The sequence below is a fragment of the Monodon monoceros genome, unplaced genomic scaffold (genome assembly GCF_005190385.1).
Source record: "Monodon monoceros isolate NGI ecotype Baffin Bay Population unplaced genomic scaffold, NGI_Narwhal_1 Super_Scaffold_15, whole genome shotgun sequence".
NCBI classification, from domain to species: Eukaryota; Metazoa; Chordata; class Mammalia; order Artiodactyla; family Monodontidae; genus Monodon; species Monodon monoceros.
This window is the reverse complement of record NW_021703771.1, coordinates 392,778-415,141: the sequence shown is the minus strand read 5'-3', so window position 1 is coordinate 415,141 and position 22,364 is coordinate 392,778. Positions and strand designations below refer to the sequence as shown.

General features: G+C 36.5%; 1 protein-coding gene across 2 annotated transcripts in view; it reads right to left on the bottom strand.

Annotated features, from left to right (window-relative positions):
- The window catches only part of PHF3 (PHD finger protein 3), a 92,212-nt gene extending 81,781 nt beyond the window's left edge, over positions 1 to 10,431 (bottom strand). The window contains exon 1 of one of the 2 annotated variants that reach the window (XM_029223615.1): positions 10,091 to 10,431. In XM_029223615.1, the coding sequence (XP_029079448.1) occupies positions 10,091 to 10,385 (295 nt within the window). In that variant the 5' untranslated portion in view covers positions 10,386 to 10,431. The remainder of the gene's footprint in view (positions 1 to 10,090) is intronic. The other variant, XM_029223614.1, reaches the window with a different exon arrangement.
- Positions 10,432 to 22,364: the final 11,933 nt, after the last annotated feature.

Here is a 22,364-nt window from a genome sequence, read left to right as displayed (position 1 = left end):
GACAATTTACCTATTTGCTATGTAATTACACATTGAGTGACTGATTTATCATTCAAGATGGACTTAGAGACATAATCAAAAGTCTATGATAAAAGATCAAAATTAGAGAAAGAAGGTATTTTAGGGAAGAAGAGACCACAGAGGGCAGTACCAACAACAGTAGCTCCAGTTCAGAAATCTTTTCAGAACATTCTCAACTAAAGCAAACAAAATAAATATGAAGAGAGAAAAGCAAAAGGGGTAGAAGTAGAAAGTACAGGCCTAAAGAGTTCTAAAAGAATCTAGGCAATGATTATGGTAAAAATGGCAACAAGGGATTCTGCAGTCCTGCCATGACTGGAAGAAAACTGCAAGAATAATCAGTTGGAACTAAAGGGGATAGAAATCTATGAATTTTATTCAACAAGTTGCCACTTTAACCACGGCTATAAAACAAAAGTTACCTATGCCAGAATGATCTTCATTTATGTCTGAAATTAGGCTTCTCCTGCCTATTCATGCATTACAGAGGGTCCCAAAATCATTTTGTGAGAAAAATCTTGGCTCTACCCAGGGAGGGCAGAGCACCCTCCTATTCACCCAGATGCCCCCATCAATGCCTTTAAATTTTCATATCCCATCACAGCCCTGTTTGTTTATAAAGCTTGTCTATGCACTTAGCTGGCAAAAAAAAAAAAGGGGGGGGGGCGATAATTGCATTCCCAACAGTTCTCAGACAGAACATTATATTTCTCAATATATTTAGAAATCTGGTGTTAAAAAATTATATCAAAGGCGAGTTGTTTGAAAAATAACCTAAAATCTAACAGGGGACTGGGTCAGACCATTCATTATATTAGTTCCTGTAATACTGCTTATACTGGGATACATAATGAGGAATATCATAAGAAAAAGCCCTATGTTCATTGAAAGTATGTAGTTAAGGATTATCTTTTATTATATCACATCACAATAAAACTGTGGATAAAATGTCTTCCTAGTTTTAGTATCAGAAATAGTCTTCCTTTTCCTGGGCACCAGATTTGTTTTTACCTGTTTTCCTCTTCCACAACTGCTAGAAATCTGAGAGCCAAAACTGTACCCCACCTACAGACAGCACTTTATTTACCTTTGGTCCCACTACCCTACTTCTTTCTGTTCCTTGTATTCTTTTCCTTTTACTTTTTTTTTCAGTTAAAAAATTTACTGAATACCTACTATCTCCTTTGTTCTTTTAAAAGAACTTACAAAAAAGAAAGAAAACTTATCCTAATTTTTCTAGAGCCTTGATCTTAAGAGCACTCATGTATGTGAAGGCAAAACTTAAAACTTCCTATCTCCTCCCATTTTAAACAACAAGCAACCAAAAATAATCATTTGGGGAAAGGTTGCAACACTATGGGAAACATCAAAATAAACAAACAGGAAAATAAATTCAGACTGTAAAGAAACTCTTACATATATTTATGACACAGAACACTATTTTAAAATGGTATGAATAAAGAGAACAGAAGACTTCTTAGAAATAGTGACTCTCAAAATTAAATATTCAAAGAGATGGAAAATACGGCAGTGAATCTCTAAAAAGACATTGAGCAAAATGATGGTAAAGATGCAAGAAAGAGACATGAAACATGGGCAATTAATCCAGAAGGGCCAACATCTCCTAGGAGTTTGCAGAGAAAACACAGAAAATTTCCCAGAACTGATCACTCTCCAAAATGAAAAGGCCCACCAAGTGCCAGCAAAAATAAGTCAAAGACTAAACACCAAAAGATAAGAAGATCCTAAAGTGGGGGTGCAGAAAAGGCCACCTGACAAAGCAACAAACCTTATACAAACCCAGGCAACCAACCCATCAGCAATATCAGACACAAAACTTTAAGAAAAGGTGATAATCAATTCTTTTCTCTATAAAGGCAAATTATTAGTCAAGTGTAATAATATTAGAAAGGTACTAAGAATGTCATTAAGAGGGCATAGAGAAAGAGAGGGAGATGAAATCCAGGAAGACAACAGCTCCACTCAAGGAGGGCAGCGACACTAGGGACGACAGACATACGACAGGCCTGGAGAACAGCAAACCCAGATAGGGACAGGACAGCGACAGAGGGCGCTGGGAGGCAGGAAGACTGAGTAACTCCAGAAGCATGCCCAAGACCGTGGATAAAGCGGCCTGCTATACAACAGCACAGAAATGCAAGCTAAAAAATAGTAATACAGAGTGAACTGTAAGTAACAGGTGAAAGGAAGAAACGGAAAGATATTAGGGGCATAGTGATGAAGACATGATTAATTTTATTCCACATTTTTAATTTAAAAGACAGAAAATTAAATTCTCAGTCAATGCAAAGTAAAATTAAAATATGTTCTGCTTTATACCATATCAAGCTAAGGAAAGCAAAAGTCAACTGAATCAAATAGAGGTAAAACAGAGAAAGGCCACAAAATATACAAACTAAAACCATAAACTGGAAAACTCTAGCCTTGGGCCAAAAATTCCCTCTCTCTGCATTTTCTGAATTTAGAAAGTGATATTTAGTGTTGGTATTAAAGGGCTTATTTGTTTTATCTCTGAGTTCAATTCTGTTATTTTGGTAGTAAGGACCACTTGTAGCAGTGATTAATGAAAACTACCTGTTTGAGAAAAATTGACAATCTATTTAAAATGTCTAAATTGAACATAGAGGGAGTAGAAGAAATAAGATGGAACAGAGTGAATTAAGAGCAATGAAAGTTGCTTACATAAATGTAGTTATTACTATGCTTTTAAAGTCATATTTCAAATAATTTAAAGAAGCACTGAAATACATTAAGCCTACAAATGAGATTTAGAATTAAAGCAAACAATCTAATTTCTAATAAAGAAAACAGAGACACTTTACGTTAGAACACACAATGACAGAGGACTCTAGGAGGGCACTGACCATAAGAAGTCACCTAACAGAAACTACATGAGACATGAATCCCCAATGCAATACAACACCTTGGTCAGGGTGGTCATACCCAGCAAAAGTGCAAATGCCACGTGCCCTGGGAACCTATTGCTCTATTTGAGGGAACCCCAAGTTCTTCCTTTTAGCCAATTAAACTCTGTCTTCCTCTAACTGCAACCTACTGGATCTACCTCTTTCCCACTTTCCATAAAAAAAGTCAAATCTCTTATCAATGTGACAAACTTTCAAGGATCTATGGCTGCTGTCATGTCCTACTCTTTCCACTTCCCAGCATTTTCTCTTCTCCGCTAATTCTACAACGTGTTTTTGCCTCTTTTCTGGTTGCTCTCTTCTATACACACCCACTTTCACCAAAACCCCTCTAAGTATAACTCAAAATATATAATATTAATGATCAATCTTACAGAAATAAGGTTCTATTCTTAAAGACTATGAATGTTCTTACAAGGCTAATCAGTTACTCGCCACTAACATTCAACTGAAGAGCACATGCTTTATCTTAACCAATATATGTTCATCTCATTTGCATGACTACTTTACGTGTACTATAAATCTGTATCTTCTTGTTCAAATGCAACTCTCAAAAATAAGATCAACGGCAAAAAGATGTTCATTAGGCACATAAGTTTAAAAAAAATCCATAAATACTACTCAGAGTAATAAAAACAGTGAAAAAAAGACCCCAGTGCAAATGCGTAATGAATGTATATGTGTACTTGGATCGTCAGGTGCAATAAATTTGCACAGAGTTTGCTGCCCCCACAAATAAAGTACAAATAAGGAAAACAATAATTAATATCTGACAACTGAATTTTATTGGACCAGAGGTCCACTGTGTTTAGTTCAATGTTCTGATTTGAAATGTTGTACAAGTGAAGCACGAAGCCATGAAAACTTATAAATACCTTTTAAATAAATTTCAATGATGCAAAAGGACAACAATCATCTTTTCAGAACAAGTACCATAATTTTTAAAATATTACACAGATGAATTCTGCCTCTAATGATGAAGAAGCCCCAAACTACAGAGCTATGATTAAGTTAAAAATCTGTGTGCTAAAAAAAGGACCAAATCACACTACTGCTAAAAAACTTGTAAAACCAGTCTTAACATGTATTAACAATACTTTGCTTAGAAGAAAGGCAGCACAAGCTGAAATTCTTATTAAACAATGCTACTTGATGTTATATATTATCAATGGCATTCTTGATAGGAAACAACTATCACATATGCATGCTAGCAGAAATTTACAACTGAAAAAACTAAACAATATGAATTTCTATACAACTGAAAAAACACTTAAATACACAATATGAATCAACTCTTAACAAATATGTAAGATACTGAATTCACTGTTTGATGTTTTTAATCTCCAAAAATCATGCTACAGGAGGGATTTTTTTTTTTTTTAATTTAGTGAATGATGGTTTTGTAATCCATGATATAGCCTGGAAAGGACATCTTGGTTTCACTGAAAGATGCAGTAGCTACAAGCACTACGTAAATGACAGGCTGCTCTGAATATCCATATTATCTATAGTGCGCCCATCTTCCTGGTCTTAAAGAAATAAATCAAATTACAGCCACTGAACATTTCTACTCAATATACCATGTAAAGAAATGGTTCATAAATACAAGGTTTGTTTCACACTTATGAATCATAGCCGTCTACATAAAAGGGGCATACATTTGTTTGTAAAGTAAGAAAAAATTAACATTTCTTTATGACACTGATAATGCCAGTTTTTCAAACACCACTTCAATGATTTTTAATACATTCCTCACATAGTATATAACCAATATAGTCAGTATCTTGAACCTATTACTTGGGAAAATATTAGTTTTATTTTAAGGATAACAGGAATTTTTAAGAATACAAATAATTGGTTTGATCAAGATCAAACACTTCCCAAACACTTAATGAATTTCCTCACTTACTGGAATTTTTTTTTTAATGTATTACTGGGTAACATGTATGATAAAAACTCTCCAGAAAGTGGGCACAGAGAGAACATAACTCAACATACTAAAGGCCACATGTGACCAACCCACAGCCTCATTCTCAATGTTGAAAAACTGAAAGCATTTCCTCTAAGATCAGGAACAAGACGAGGTTGCCCACTCTCACCACTATTATTCAACATAGTTTTGGAAGCTTTAGCCACGTCAATCAGAGAGGAAACATAAATAAAAGGAATCCAAATCGGAAAAGAAGTAGAACTGTCACTGTTTGCAGATGACATGATACTATACATAGAAAATCCTAAAGATGCCACCAGAAAACTGCTAGAGCTAATCAATGAATTTAGTAAAGTAGCAGGATACTAAATTAATACAGAGAAATCTCTTGTATTCCTATACACTAATGATGAAAAATCTGAAAGAGAAATTAAGGAAACACTCCCATTTACTATTGCAACAAGAAGGATAAAATACCTAGGAATAAACCTACCTAAGGAGACAAAACACCTGTATGCAGAAAACTATAAGGCACTGATGAAAGAAATTAAACATGATACAAACAGATGGAGAGATATACCATGTTTTTGGACTGGAAGACTCAACATTGTGAAAATGACTATACTACCCAAAGCAACCTACAGATTCAATGCAATCCCTATCAAATTACCAATGGCATTTTTCACAGAGAAAACTATTTTACAATTTGTATGGAAAAACAAAACACCCCGAATAGCTAAAGAAATCTTGAGAAAGGAAAAACGGAGCTGGAGAAATCAGGCTCCCTGACTTCAGACTATACTACAGTAATCAAGACAGTAGGGTAGTGGCACAAAAACAGAAATACAGATCAATGAAAGAGGATAGAAAGCCCAGAGATAAGCCCAAGCACATATGGTCACCTTATCTTTGATAAAAGAGGCAAGAATACACAGTGGAGAAAAGACAGCCTCTTCAATAAGTGGTGCTGGGAAAACTGGACAGCTATATGTGAAAGAGTGAAATTACAACACTTCCTAACACCATACACAAAAATAAACTAAAAATGGATTAAAGACCTAAATGTAAGGCCAGACACTATAAAACTCATAGAGGAAAACATAGGTAAAACACTCTGTGACATAAATAACAACAAGATCCTTTTTGACCCACCTCCTAGAGTAATGGAAATAAAATCAAAAATAAACAAATGGGACCTAATGAAACTTAAAAGCTTTTGCACAGCAAAGGAAACCATAAACAAGACAAAAAGACAACCCTCAGAACGGGTGAAAATACTGGCAAATGAAGCAACTGACAAAGGATTAATCTCCAAAATACACAAGCAGCTCATGCAGGTCAATATCAAAAAAAAACCCAAACAACTCAATCCAAAAATGGGCAGAAGACCTAAATAGACATTTCTCCAAAGAAGATATACAGACTGTCAACAAATACATGAAAAGATGCTCAACATCACTAATCGTTAGAGAAATGCAAATCAAAACCACAATGAGGTATCACCTCACGCCGGTCAGAATGGCCATCATCAAAAAATCTACAAACAATAAATGCTAGAGAGGGTGTGGAGAAAAGGGAACCCTCCTGCACTGTTGGTACGAATGTAAATTGATACAGCCACTATGGAGAACAGTACAGAGATTCCTTAAAAAACTAAAAATAGTACTACCGTACGACCCAGCAATCCCACTACTGGGCATATACCCTGACAAAATCATAATTCAAAAAGAGACACGTACCACAGTGTTTACTGCAGCACTATTTACAATAGCCAGGACATGGAAGCGACCTAAATGTCCATCGACAGATGAATGGATAAAGAAGATGTGGCACATATATACAATGGAATATTACTCAGCCATAAAAAGGAACAAAATTGAGTTATTTGTAATGAGGTGGATGGATCCAGAGTCTGTCATACAGAGTGAAGTAAGTCAGAAAGAGAAAAACAAATACTATATGCTAACACATATATATGGAATCTAAAAAAAAACGGTACTGATGAACCTAGTGGCAAGGGCAGGAATAAAGATGCAGACGTAGAGAACGGACTTGAGGACACGGTGGGGGAAGGGGGAAGCTGGGTCGAAGTGAGAGAGTACCACTGACATATATACACTACCAAATGTAAAATGGATGGCTAGTGGGCAGCTGTTGCATAGCACACGGAGATCAGCTCTATGCTTCATGATGACCTAGAGGGGTGGGATAGGGAGGGTGGGAGGGAGGCTCAAGAGGGAGGGGATATTGGGACATATGTATGCATATAGCTGATTCACTTTGTTGTTCAGCAGAAACTAACACAACATTGTAAAGCAATTATACTCCAATAAGGATATTTTAAAAAATAAATAAATAACAAATTTAAAAAATAAAATGTATTGCTGGGTAAATCTAAAAACCATATGCAAACACTGCATTTACATAAAGAAATACTTTATGGAGTCAAAAGCATTCAAAAAGAGGATCAGAAGTCTATTTATTGTCTCTCAAAATGAAACAGTAAGTAAGCATCCTAACTTTTGTGCACCTGCAGAGCACTAAAAGTGATCTACCATTTTCTTTCCTATTTTTATAATTGTTAAAGCTTCTCTATGATTTCTGGAGACAGCTGAAATATAATGCAAGACATTCAACAACTGGTCTTTAACAACTACAGCAAACCAACCTACACCAGAAGCGTAGAGAACAAGGCAGCAGTTATTGTTTGCTACCTTTCGCACTGTTAAGACCAAGGTTACAAAATAACCATAATCTATAGCTTTCAATGGCCTGAGGAATACTGATAGAGCCATTTCCCTGCTATGCTTCAGTCAAGACAAGTAGTAAAAATGTATAGAGCCAGGTACAAACATCTGGGTAAGAACTATGTCATTTTTATTTTATAGCAAAAAGTTGAAGCAGTTTGTGAACAGCTGAAACTTATAGAAGGTGTCCATGTATGGTTTTCACTAAATAGTTTACAACAGAATTTCTATTTCAAAACAAATTTGTTTTAATTTTAATGTTTTCCAGTTTGCTATCATTAGAAAATATACTGGCCTTTTACCAAACCAAATATCCCAAAGGGCAAAAGGAACTTTGAAACAATCAAAATAAATCCCCTGCCTGATGGCACAATGAGATCTAAGCAATCCTATAAAGAGGTTTACAATTTTAAGTTTCCCCCACATATTCCCTTACATATCTTAAAAGCGTATAGATATATATCATATATATTAACACAAGTAGTTCTGTTTTAAAACCAAAATAAATAATTGTAGCAAACAAATTTAAAATAGGAAAATTGAGAAAATATTTCTACTTACAGATTCTTAAATAAAATAGTTTACAATGAAATCGTACACAGTATTAATCAGACCTCAAAAAAATTTAAGTACTTCAATAAAGATGTTCTAAGTCTTCTATTAGCAAAAGAAATGTTCAACCAAAGAGACTTTTCATATGAAAAAAAAAAACTTTTCACATCGACAGAAATTAAAAAAAAAAAAGACTGCAAGTAAGAATACCAGTATTTCTAAGGGGCTGTAATTTTATAACAAAGTCTAAAAGGATGATACATTTGCCAGTTCCAGGCCCAATATAACATCCCTGAAACGGTTACTGTATTTCTAGTAATAAGCACATATGTATTCAATAAACGTTCTTCCTGAATTTAGACTAAACTGTGAAACTTTGTGCATATAACCAGTGTCAAAAGTGCTTCACAATAATTAGATATATTGTACTGACACAGGAACAGTGCAAACATAAAACAAAATTTTAAAAGCTTTAAAACATTTAAGAATACAACAACAAAAACAATGTAAACCTATGAGATAACACAACACAATGTATATAATTCAGAGATATACCATTATTAACAAACAATTCAAAAGACTTCAGTATTACGGAGTTGTTAAAATGAAAAAATTCCTAGAAGCCAAAGTGTTGAGTCTTCAGGCAGAGAAATCTGACAAATCTGATGAATAGCAGGCCACCTAAACCAGACTTTACTATTACATCAAAATATTACGCAGAAAATATTAAAAGGAAATGAAAAATACTGAAAAACTGTAGTGCAGAAAAAGTCTAGAGTTATTGAAAAACTGACCACCACCACGTAAACCTGAGCTACTCTAGGGAACGGAGAGGGGGAAAAAAGCCTAGCTTCTCCATGTGAAGCTGATTTTCCTTCGTCTAATTTTAGCTTACAGAATAGCTAATTGCTCCAAAGTTTGTTTTAATATTTTCTTTGCTTTATAAAGGAACACCTACATATTTTTTCCACATATTAATGTATCTCTGAAGTAATCTCTTATTAAGAATTTGATTAGCCCTACAGAAAGTTATTATCCTCTGAAAGCTACTATCTTTCAGTTACTTCAACTATAGATCCTAAAGCAGTGCTGTCCAATGGAAATATAATGCAAGCCACATAAGTAATTTTAAATGTTCAAGGAGCCACTTTAAAAAAAGAAAAGGGTAAAAACAGGTGAAATTAATTTTAATACAATATTTTATTTAACCAAAAATATCACCTCAATGTGTAATCTACATTTTTAAAACTTGATGAAATATTTTACAATCTCTTTTTCACACTGAAATCAAATGTGCATTTTAGAGCACATCTCCAATTAGGACCAGACTCATTTCATCTCCAATTAGGCCAACAGTTATAAGTGGCTAGTGGTTGCTATGCTGGACAGCAAAGGTCTACAGTTCTTTCTCTGGTTTTTGAAATACAAATACAAAATACTAAAAGATCTGAAATGGGAGCACACAAAGTATTAAATTTGAAGGGCAGGGAGGGGCACTGAAAAAGGTCAATTCAGACATTCCCCTTGACTCCAATAGGCCTGGGATGACATCATGTCCCCATTGGCAAGGCAATCCCTATTTGCTAGAGAGAGTCCCAATCATGACCTGTTGTCATGATGTAATTATTAACAGCACCCCCTATGATTCTCAAAAAAGCATCCCATTCTAGATGACAAATTATATGGTAACCCTATATATCCACAATATCCTTGAAGATAATTCCACATTCCTTAGAAGAAAATTTAAATTTTAAATTCTAATTGTGATGCCTAGAAAAGGAGCTCTAAATTCAAAGAAAAGAACCCTAAATGCACTACCCTCAACTAAAAAAAAAAAAAAATCTTTACTTTAAATTGCAGACTAAAAAAAAAAAAAAAAAAAAAGTAAGAATTACCTGTTGAACAAGGCATCTGGAAATTGGGATCATTGCTATCCAAAACAGGCAAACAGAACTGGTTACTTGCAGATCCTAGCATAGGATCCTTATCGCTGAGCATGTTCTTCAGCGAGTCCTCTAAGACATTTTGACTTGTACTAAAATCCTCACAGACTTCATTCTCCAGGTTGGATCCTAGAAATAGGGCATCATCTAAGTGTTCAGTAGGAATTAAATGATTAAATGTATCAACTATATCCATGAAGACTTCTGTGTGTCTTTCAGCCCTATAGAAAGACAAAAAAAATACCATAAGAAATAAAGCTATCAATTGATAATCACCTAAAACCAAATTATTTTAATAGTTTTGAGTCTAGAACACACTTTGGTATTTCTGAATGGTTTAAAAAAAATCCTCACTGCTTTTAGAATATACATTTGGACATGTAGTATGAATCTTTGCTACACAATGTTTCTTCATCATGCATGTAAAATTTCATTTTACCAGAGATCCTATTAAATGTTTACTTAATTCACTTTTTTAGGGAAAAAAAAAACTTTGTATATATAGTCCATTAATTTGACACATTTGAAAGAATTACATGGCTTAAACCATAAAAACCGTATGTTTTTAACCGTAATCTTTTCATAAATTAAGACTCAGACACTGCTTATTAATAAAAATCCATATAAAAGAACTAAAACCAAATCATTTAAATTATTGTCCCATACCTATTAAAACTGTAAAATAGCCTTGTCTTATTTACAATGCATTTAAATTATTTAAAGAAAGACAAAAAGGTTTTTTTGTAGGAGTAAAGAGAAAAAACGGAAAGAAACTATTAACTAAACCCAACAAATCAAAACTCAAAAAACTACATACACGCAGGCACAGACGTGCACATACACACATTGTGGGGGGGGGACCCCTTTTAAGATAAAATGAGATAAATGACAAACCAATATATCAGAGACTTAAATTTATTTTAGTGAGTTATGTGCTGTTTATAAAGATATGGAGCTGATCTCCTATTTGAACTATACCTACACTCCAGGCATTGCTCAGAAAAGGTCACTTCATGCTCCGGAAGAGCCTCGATTATCAAAAGCTGGTTTCAGAGAATACTGAACCAATGTATTTTGGGTGGTGGGCAAGAGTCAACTAAATAAAATCTAGTAATATTCAGTTAGCTAGAAAATTCCACTAATTAACCCAGAACTTCTTGGATTCCAAAATTCTTAGCTCCAAATCTACCAAAATTTCCTCCAACTGTCCTTGAATTCTTTCCCCTATAAAAATGAGAGAATACGAAGTTCAAAAATATTATACAATTTACCAGGTATATATTATATGCTGCTGAACATTTTACCTACATTTTTAATTCATTTATGCCCAGTGATAATAAATAATACACTCTATTACTATCCTTGTTTTGTAGACAAAATGCATTTAAATAGTTTAAACGTCTTCCCCAAAGTCACAAAACAGAGCCAAAGAATCAAACCCAGGTTTCAAGGCTACATAGCCCAAGGTGCTAACTCTACCCTTTCACACTGAGCTACAAAGCTAGAAATTGACTAGATTTGACTCATTAAAGGATCTTCTTTAAAAACATTTTCCAACAAATCAGTAGTTGCCTGGGGCCTTGGATAAGAGAGGGAACTGACTGCAAAGGAACAGGAATATATTTTGGAAGATGATGAAAATGTCCTAAATCTGGATTGTGGTAGTGGTTTTATGAGTGTATATACCCACCAAAATTCACCAATCCGTTCACTTTAAATGGATGCAGTTCACTGTAACTCAATTTAAAATTTAAAGAAAAGGAAAGAAAATTTCCTCATTCTCACAAAAGTTAATCCTCTGCTAAATATAGGATTTCAGTATCTCTTCTCAAATTTTGCAACTTAGTTATATTGAAATATTAATAAAGCACCGAAATAAAATGTTAACTGTTTGATTGGCTGATTAGCTTACATGCATTCTTTATAACATTTAGAGAAAACTGTGAGCTACAATGGTGATGAAAAGTCAGGAAAAGTTTTAATTCCCTGAAACTATCTGATCTCAGTACCTAAGAAAGGCTCAATTATCATATATCACCAATACTTCCACTAATACATTTTTAGGTTCCAAAGAAATTTTAGTATAATAAATTTCTGGTAATTAAAAATAACTTACAAAAACATTACTAAATATTACATTACTAAATATTAATTACAAAATTAATCAGCTAGAACTATCAACAAATTTGTTTATCTGAATATGCTGGAATCCAAAGTTTACCACAAGCCGAAACAACCTCCTCTTCAGAGTTGCATCCCAGATGAAACAAAGAAAACAAAGGCAATTCCAGCTCTAGAAACAAATGGTTGACTTTCCTTATAAAAACAATATGCTGAATCTACTGACAACACACTCATTCCCATAGCAACACAAGTCTGGGAAATTCTACAAACTTCACCTGAGGTTAGTCTTTCTGTTGCACCAACTTCTGCCTGTGTACATTTAAGTGGTGGGAACATTCACAACATTCAGAAGGTACAGTTACATGGCTCGAAATCACCTAGCTATACCGAAAACCAGCCCATTCTAAAGGGTGATCTAAATGAGCAATATATTGTTTTTTCAATGATACTATTAGTGAATCTTTTACTAAACTCTTTTACTAAAACATGCCTTCAGAGCCTGTGGAATATTTTTTAATCTCAATAGCAGACAATATTTAGTCTTTAAAGATCAATTTTTTTAAAAAAAAGTAAAGCATACTGTAAATAAGATGGGTGAACCTAATTTTCCAGTATGGGGTGGGGTTTTTTCCACCAAAACTAGTATGACTTATATAAAGTGTGTTGCCCTGGATTAAAAAAACAGATTAGCATAAAAGCATCAAATGTCGAGAAAGACTGGTATAACAAAGTTACGTTTCTTTAATACCTTTAATTTATTCAAAAAGTGTTCACTAACCAGGTACCATTGTGGAAGACACCTTTAATATGCCAATGCAACTGGGGATCTTACAAGACAAAATATGGTATAAAGCACCCCAAACTTATGGGTCCAAAGAAAACAATTTCTACAGAACTGTTTTGTGAAATTGTTATAAATTGGTAAGACTGAATTTTCTTAAGTCGTTCCAACAGGCTCTGGAGCCAATTCCAAAGGAAGAATGCCCAAAATCACAGTATACAGCCATATCGCAAGATTATCTTAAAAGTGACAATGAATGGAAATATAAAACAGTCCTTTATTTTAAAAAATCAGTTTTAGATATCAAGTGCTCAATATATCAAAAATAAAATTAAAACTCTCCATGCTAAATTGTAAAACAAATGTTAGCCAATTGTAGAAATATTAACCTTACTTTAACATGAACACACTAATCTACTAAACGCAATGTGGTATCCTGATTTGGGTCATGGAACAGAAAAAGGACCGTAGTGGAAAAACAAAACTGGTGAAATCAGAATAAAGTCTGGAGTTTAGTTAATACTAATGTTACCCTCTAGTTCTGATAAAGACATTAGTATTATGTCAGATGTAACAATCAAGAAACCTAGATAAAGGGTATATGGGAATTCTACACTATGTTTGCAATTTTTCTATATATCTAAAACTACTCCAAAATAAGGTCTCAAAAAAAAAAAAATGAACACTAACCTAAAATACAATGTCCTGAAATACCCAGCCATGTAGACAGACAAAGATAATCGATCTAATTGAGAAATTTAAGAGATGATTCAGTGTCTCTGTTAAACAAATTGCTTGATTTAAACAAATTCCTGGCGGTCCAGTGGTTAAGACTCTGCGCTTTCACTTCTGAGGGCCCAGGTTCAATCCCTGGTTGGGGAACTAAGATCCCACAGGCCGTGCAAAACAGCCAAAAAATAAGTAAATAAATAAACAAATTCCTGACATTTCACTGAAATTTTACACTGAAATTTTACTTAAATGCTTCCTTACATTTGGCATTACAAATTTAATAATTAAAGCAAAGGAACTCATAATCCAAAATCAAGTATGGACATATAAACAAATACAACATATAAACATCACAACAAAATATGAAAGTGTCATACTGAAGGGCTCTCAGTACCACAGAGGAAGGTAAAATCCATGAGGCCAAGAAAGGCTAAGCAGGTGACATGTGAGATTGGTCCTAAAGGTCCAGAGGCTACTCCAGGCAAAAGAACAGCAGGTGCTAATTATGAATGCCAGAGTTTGGTCCTAATGGACCATTTAGAAAGACTCAGAATACAACTAAAAATAAGTATCAGTACTAACACCCTGAATAAAATTTAATCTGAGTCCAGAGGTATTTCCCACTTGCTTCATCTGTCACTCAGAGAATTATACTGCAGCCAAATTTCATTTACACTGATAAAACCAGTGTATATTGTTTTCTAAGTGTTTTGTGTATGAATAGAATGCAAAAAGATTTAGAAAACACCAACAGGGGAAAAAAATTACACTTCTACCAAAATCCCCTTTAAATTAAGAGCAAACTAAAATTGACTACCTCAACTTCTCAAAAACATCCTGAAAGTAAAACTATGCATTTTATCATATCTTCCTTAAAAAACTGCACAGAATAAGCCTACCAATAAGTCACTAAAGCTATCGAAGGTGCACGCGCGCGTGTGTATGAGTATGTTGGTGGGGGGACAAATATATATCAGGAGATTATAAAATCTATGAAGAATAATTAAACACTGTAATAGTGAAGGGAGAAGGAGAGCATTCTATGTAAGACAGTAAATGAAGGCCTTGCTATTAAGGGCAACATGTGAGCCAAAACCTGAAATGAGGGAGTGATCCACGCATAAATGGGGAACAGCTATTCAGGCAAAGACCTAAATGCAAAGGCACTGAGAATGGAACTGCTTGTCGCCTTCCAACCCCTACACCATAGATTAAATTAAGCTGTCAATTCATCAGGCATGCTCACTATTAGCAAATTTCTAACAGGCAGTAGTAGGAGCAGTAGGAAAAAAAAAAGGCACCACTACTAAAACAATGATAATATATAAAACTTAATGTGCTCTAACTTCAGGACAGGCAACGGTCGACATGCTTTACATTAGTTCTCCATCAGAGCATCAGAGGTGATTAAGCCTCTCCAGAGGACATCTGGCTTAATTCGAAAATGGAGATATTTTTGGTCATCAAAACTGGAGGGCATGCTACTGGCATCTAGTAAACATACTACAGTGCACTAGGAAAGCCCCACCACAAAGAGTTAGCCAGCCAAAAAACAGTGTTGAGGTTAAGAAACTCTGCTCTACATTTATTTATTCCTCACAACAATGCTATATTATAATCTTGATTATACAAAAATAAATAAAACTGGAATCAGAGAGGTTAAATTACTTGCTATAGTAAGTGGTGGACCTGAAATCTGAACGCAAAAATTTTCATTCAGAAGTCAATGCAGGGCTTCCCTGGTGGCGTAGTGGTTGGGAGACCGCCTGCCGATGCAGGGGACACGGGTTCCTGCCCCAGTCCGGGAAGATCCCACATGCCGCGGAGTGGCTGGGCCCGTGAGCCATGGCCGCTGAGCCTGCGCGTCTGGAGCCTGTGCTCCACAACGGGAGAGGCCACAACAGTGAGAGGCCCACGTACCGCAAAAAAAAAAGTCAATGCACTTACCACTGCCCTGCATTATCTCCTCACACAGTTAAATTCACTATTTATTATGTGCCAGGCACCGTGCTAACTAAAATGTATAATGTCATTAAACTTCACAGCCACACAATTAAGCAGCTATTATTATTATTCTCAATTTATAAGAGAAAAGCTAAAGCTTAGCAGTTACACCCAATATTACAGAATAAATGACAGAGCTAGAACTCAAATCCGCTGACACAAAGGTCAGTTCTTCACCACCATGATATAACAATGTTAAAGATGAATAAGTTATCCTTCCAAGACAAAGTCAAGGAAAATCACTAAATGGTTAAGACGTGTGGTGTAACACAATTCTAAAAAGTACAATTCTAGAAGCAATGCAACCTCATCACCTGCTCTACACACCCATTTCAAATTCTGGTCCAGTTTCATTGGTTAGGATCTACCAGCAATACTACATAAGAAAAAAACAAGGATCGTTAACTTTGTTTCTGAATTTATCAGGTAAAAAGAATACATAAGAATCCAAGATGACTGCCATACTAAGACCAAAGCAGACCTAAGAACCTAGAAAAAGAACTATGGAGTACAAGTTGAGACTGGCAAAAGCAGAATTACTTAGCTATTAGTAAGAAAATTACCTTCCAAGTTTACAATCATTCCCTATTGTCATTATGAGAGGCTCTAGCAGTTTGGATTAACTACAGAAACAGTACAAGTCATCAACACTATGGCCTAAGTGATAACAGACCAAGCTAACATGTACTGAGCATATACTATGTGCCAGGCTCTGTGCTAACTATGCTGTATGAGAATCTCATTGGTTTCTCACAACAACCCTGTGAGGTAGGTGCAATTATTACCTCTGTTTTGCAGAGGAGCAAACTGAGGCCCAGACCATTGTGTAGGTCACATACCCAGGACAGATGTACCTCAAAGATACTGCAGTGTCGGTTCCAGACCACCACAACAGAGTGAATATTGCACGCAATAAAGCAAGTCACACCAATTTTTTGGTTTCCCAGCGCATATAAAAGCTATGTTTACAATATACTGTAGTCTCTTAAATATGCAATAGCATTATGTCTAAAAAAAAATGTATAAAACTTAGTTAAAAATACTTTATTGCTAAAAAATGCTAACCATCATCTGAGCCTTCGGCAAGCTGTAATCGTCTTGCTGGTGGAGGGTCCTGCCTCGATGCTGGTGGCGCTGACTGACCAGGGTGGTGGCTGCTCAAGGTTGGCGCAGCTGCGGCAATTTCTTGAAACCAGAAGACAATGAGGTCTGCTGCAATGACTGACTCTTCCTTCCACAATGTCTCTACAGCATGACACACTGTTTGATAGCATGCTACCCACCGCAGTACTTCTTTCAAAATTGGAGTCAGTCTTCTCAAACCCTGTAGCTGCTTTATCAATTAAGTTTATGCAATATCTAAATCCTTTGCTGTCATTTCAACAATCTTCACAGCATCTTCACCAGGAGTAGATTTCTTCTCAAGAAACCACTTTCTCTGCTCATCCATCAGAAGCAACTCCTCATCCATTCAAGTTTTATCATGAGATTGCAGCAGTTCAGTCCCATCTTCAGGCTCCACTCCTAATTCTGGTTCTCTTGCTACTGCCACAACTACAATTACTTCTGCCACTGAAGCTTTGAACCCTTCAAAGGACTGGAATCAACTTCTTCCAAACTCCTGTGTATCTTGATATTCTGACCTCTTCCCATGAATCACGATGTTCTTAATGGCATCTAGAATGGTGAATCCTTTCCAGAAGGTTTTCAACTAACTCTTCCCAGGTCCCTCAGAGGAATCAGTATCTATGGCAGCTATAGCCTTACAAAATGTATTTCTTAAAAAGTAAGACTTGAAAGTTGAAGTGACTCCTTGATCCATGGGCTGCAGAATGGATGTTGTGTGAGCAGGCATGAAAACCATTCATCCCACTGTCCATCTCCATCAGGGCTCTTGGGTGACCAGGTGCATTGTCAGTCAGCAGTGACATTTTGAAAGGAATCTTTTTTTCTGACAGTAGGTCAACAGTGAGCTTAAAATATTCAGTAAACCATGTTGTAAAGAGATGTGCTGTCATGCAGGCTTTCTTGTTCCATTTACAGAGCACAGGCAGAGTAGATTTAGCATAATTTTTAAGGGCCCTAGGATTTTCAGAATGGTGAATGAGCACAGGCTTCAACTTGAAGTCACCAGCTGCAACAGCCCCTAACTGGAGAGCCAGCCTGTCCTTTGACACCAGGCACTGACTTCTCCTCTCTAGCTATGAACATCCTAGATGGCATCTTCTTCCAATAGAAGGCTGTTTTGACTAAACTGAAAACCTGTTGTTCAGGGTAGCCACCCTCATGAATTATCTTAGCTAGATCTTCTGGATAACTTGCTGCAGCTTCTACATCAGCACTTGCTGCTTCACCTTGCATTTCTATGTTACGGAAATGACTTCTTTCCTTAGACCTCGTGAACCAACCTCTGCTAATTTCAAGTTTTCCTTCTGTATCTTCCCACCTCTCTCAGCCTTCACAAGATTGAAGAGAGTTAATAAGGCCTTGCTCTGGATTAGACTTTGGGTTAAGAGAATGTTGTGGCTGGTTTGATCTTCTTTCCAGACTACTAAAACTTTCTCCGTAACAGCAGTAAGGCTGTTTCACTCTCTTCATTCATGTGTTCACCGGAATAGCATGTTTAATTTCCTTCAAGAACTTTTCATTTGCATCCACAACTTGGCTGTTTGGCACAAGAGGCCGAGCTTTTGGCCTATCTCGGCTTCCAACATGCCTTCCTCACTAAGCTTAATCATTTCTAACTTTTGATTTAAAGTGAGAGACACGGACTCTTCCTTTCACTTAGACACTTACTGGCCATTGTAGAGTTATTAATTGGCCTAATTTCAATATTGTTGCATCTCAAGGAATAGGGAGGCGCAAGGAGAGGGAGAGAGACAGGAACAGCCAGTCGATGGAAAAGTCAGAACACACACACATTTACAATTAAGTCCACCATCTTACAGAGTTGTGATCTGTGGTGCCCCAAAATAATGACAATAGTAACATCAACACCGATCACAAAACACCATAACAAATATAGTAATAATGCAAAAGTTTGAAATATTGTGAGAATTACCAAAATGTGACAGAGAAGACTCAAAGTGAGCAAATGCTGTTTAAAAAATGGGCGGCGACAATAGATCTGCTCCATGCTTGATTGCCACAAACCTTCAATTTGTAAAAAACGCAGTATCTGCGAAGCACAATACAAGAGGTATGCCCGTATACCCAAACTGGAATCCAGGCAGTGAGAATCCTGAGCCTGCACTTCTAAACTACTATACTTTATGCAGTCTACATTCATAACACATATCAAAATACTGGAAACAAAGTGACATGCCCACTTCCAAAATAAACTGGGAAATATGCACTTAGCCACTCCCTACATATAAAAAATAAAATGGCTGTCCTCAGTGTATATAGAACAAACATCAGTTTGGAAGTGATCGACCACAAACTGCACAATTTATTTTCAAAAACTACAATTTTAGAATGGTTTCATGTGGCCATCTCATACAAATTATGAGTGAATTAAAACTTTAGCTTTTCTGTACAATCTACTAAGCCATTCAAAATTTTCCTAATAAAGTTAGACTGTGCCAAAAGATAAAACTTCAGGATACTATTTTGAAGTTTTTGCTTAATTATTTCTCTCCATCCTCTCTCCATTATACAAACGATCATAAAAATTTTAATCCCGACCACTAAAAAATGATCTATATTAAATACACGATGCATGGCCATAATTGTCCAGTCTATACATTTGGCAATTCCTCACACAACGTGTTTTGTAACTCTTGAAATATCTTCCTCTTTTAACTCTTAATACAGTGAGTTAACATCTCATGTCTGAATCTGGTTTCTCAACCTAGATTATGATGTTCCTTGAGTGTACAAACAGCACCTGGGTCTCAAATATTTTGAATCAAATCAATACTGTCAATATCATTTGCTGTGTAATCAAAGGGCAACATTAAGAGAGAAGTTTTTTTACTGTTCTTAAAAATGCAACAGCATCAGAAATGTGTAACTACTTGCCAAGTCATTTTTTGTAGTTAAAAAATAAATTGTCTATGCCTCTGAAAAGATACCCCAGGATTCTCAGAGGGTGCTCAAAGAAGAAATGAAAGAAATAGAGCCCAAGATGTACTGTTGCAGAAAAGAAATCCAGCAACCACGTGTCCAAAAGAATTGATGAGATGTAGATGAACAAAAACATTTAGAAGTCAGCTCTCCAAGAACCTTGCACTCCCTGACACTGTGTGGTGGTAAGCCACAAACCTGAAATGCTAATCAATAAACCTCATTTCTTCATTAAATATAATAAAGATCTTACCTCCAGACAAAAATTATTAAGTAAAAAAGATTTCGTGAGAAATCTGTGTAAAGAAAAAAATAATAAAAATAGCACATTTAAGAAAGCAAACTGGGCCTTCCCTGGTGGCACAGTGGTTGAGAGTCCGCCTGCCGATGCAGGGGATACGGGTTCGTGCCCCGGTCCGGGAAGATCCCACATGCTGCAGAGCGGCTGGGCCCGTGAGCCATGGCCGCTGAGCCTGCGCGTCCGGAGCCTGTGCTCCGCAACGGGAGAGGCCACAACAATGAGAGGCCCGCGTACCGCAAAAAAAAAAAAAAAAAAAAAAAAGCAGAATGTATCACAAAGGCAAGCACCAAGTTACCATGTCAAGGAAGATAACCATTATCTATATTTTAGTACCCCAAAACTAACTTTTATCAAAAACAGTTTTATTAGCATGCTATTATATGTCAAAAATTATCAACCTTCCCTGATTTCAATACTCAATACAATTCAAATTTTAATATTATGGTCTTAAATGATTAATATAAAGACAACTTCCTTTCCATTTTTCTATCCTGAAAGTTGCTTCAGACCAAAGCTATTTTTCACATACATTTACACAAACCACTTCTCATAGATTTGACTTATCTGAACATGCAACAGATGAGTATATCACAGGATAAGCTAGACAGTTATCTGAGGTCTATCCCAACAGCACAGAATGCATAACTAATTCAGTGTGATCGATAAGGAAGTTCACTACCCTCCCAAAGTATGCAAAAGCAGTATAATAAATTATATTTTCAAGCTCTTCAGTAAATGGACCTACAAAACATGCACGGAACAGGGGAAAACTTGTCCCATCACTAACTCATGTGTTATCCTTCTCACAAATCTCCCATACAGCTACCAAATAAAGCTTAAACTCTAAGGCTGTAGTTCTGCATACTTAACAACTGGCTCACTTCAGTTGAGTGTCTGTCTTTCTGCTGCTAAGGAACTGACTGAGCTGTGTGTGGCTTCATCAGCGCAATGATAGCTATTAAAAGTACTTCCCTAAATTCTGTTACTATCATGGGGAAATGGAGTATATATTTTAAAATAGTGATGATGAAAATGCTGACGGAGAGAAAATTCATTATCGTAATATATGGCCAGTAAAGAGAACTGGGGAAAAATAATAAGAAAGGTCTAAGTGGTAATTAATGACGGTTAAGTAATCACTATCTGAAACAATAATCTTCACAACACAACACCTTTTATGCTCTGGAATGAAGAGACAAATTCAAAAACAAGAATGCTGCAAAGATTTCCTGGTTCTTTGACTAGTGTCTCTACCAGAGAAACACATCTACCAACATTTTCACAATCCCAAACACTTCATTCAGTAATCAAAAAATGGTAGGTAATGAATGAGTAATGGAGACACAGTTTTGGAAGATCTCAAACAACCAGTTTAGAAAAGCGAAGACAAGTTAGAACCCAAAACAGTAACTAAGTAGAACAAGGTACTATCTAAGCACTCCCTAAGTAGCTGACTGTATCTCCACCCCCCCATCCCAAAATAACGTGCTAAAGCTCGTATTTGCTAAGGATCAGCTACCGATGTTTCATTTTAAATTAAGCATCTCTACATGTGATGAAGATCAAGACTAGGAAGATAGTAAGTCGTTGTTGCCACTTACATTAATGACTATTCATGATCATGTTCTGCAAACGATTCCTGAGCACCAATAAGCACACACTCAAATTACTTCGAATCACGGTCTTCGAAAAACAGCATTTAAAAACTCAAAGATGGGGAAAAAGTCATCGGACCCGGCAATACACAGCTGGGGAAAAGAAGGGGCACTGGACTGTGCGCGGTACCAACATTCCCTCCCTTTCTCCCTCCTCCCCGCCCCCCGGGTCAGGTGATCAGTTATTTAGCACCATGAACACCCACGTATCGACAAGTGGCTCATTAAATTACACGTATTATCGAAGGCCAGATTCCTGGCTTCTCATTTCAAACTATGCAAAAGGAGTCGACAGTTTGGGTCCTGAGCACAAAAGCGCGCGGTCGCAGGAGGGTGGATGGAGCGCCGACTCCTCGTCCCCACCAGCGGGCACCCGGCTCGGCTTCGCGGCCAAGGCCAGCGCCGGCTGCCGGGCCGGGGCCCAAAGCTCGATGCCGAAGGGCCGGGTCGGGGCCTGCGGGCTGGGCCTCCCCGGCAGCGCCCGCCGTGCCGCCCGGCCTGCGCGCCCGCGCGGCGGCGCACTCACCCCGAGGCCCGGGCGCGGAGCCGGCGGGGAGGCCG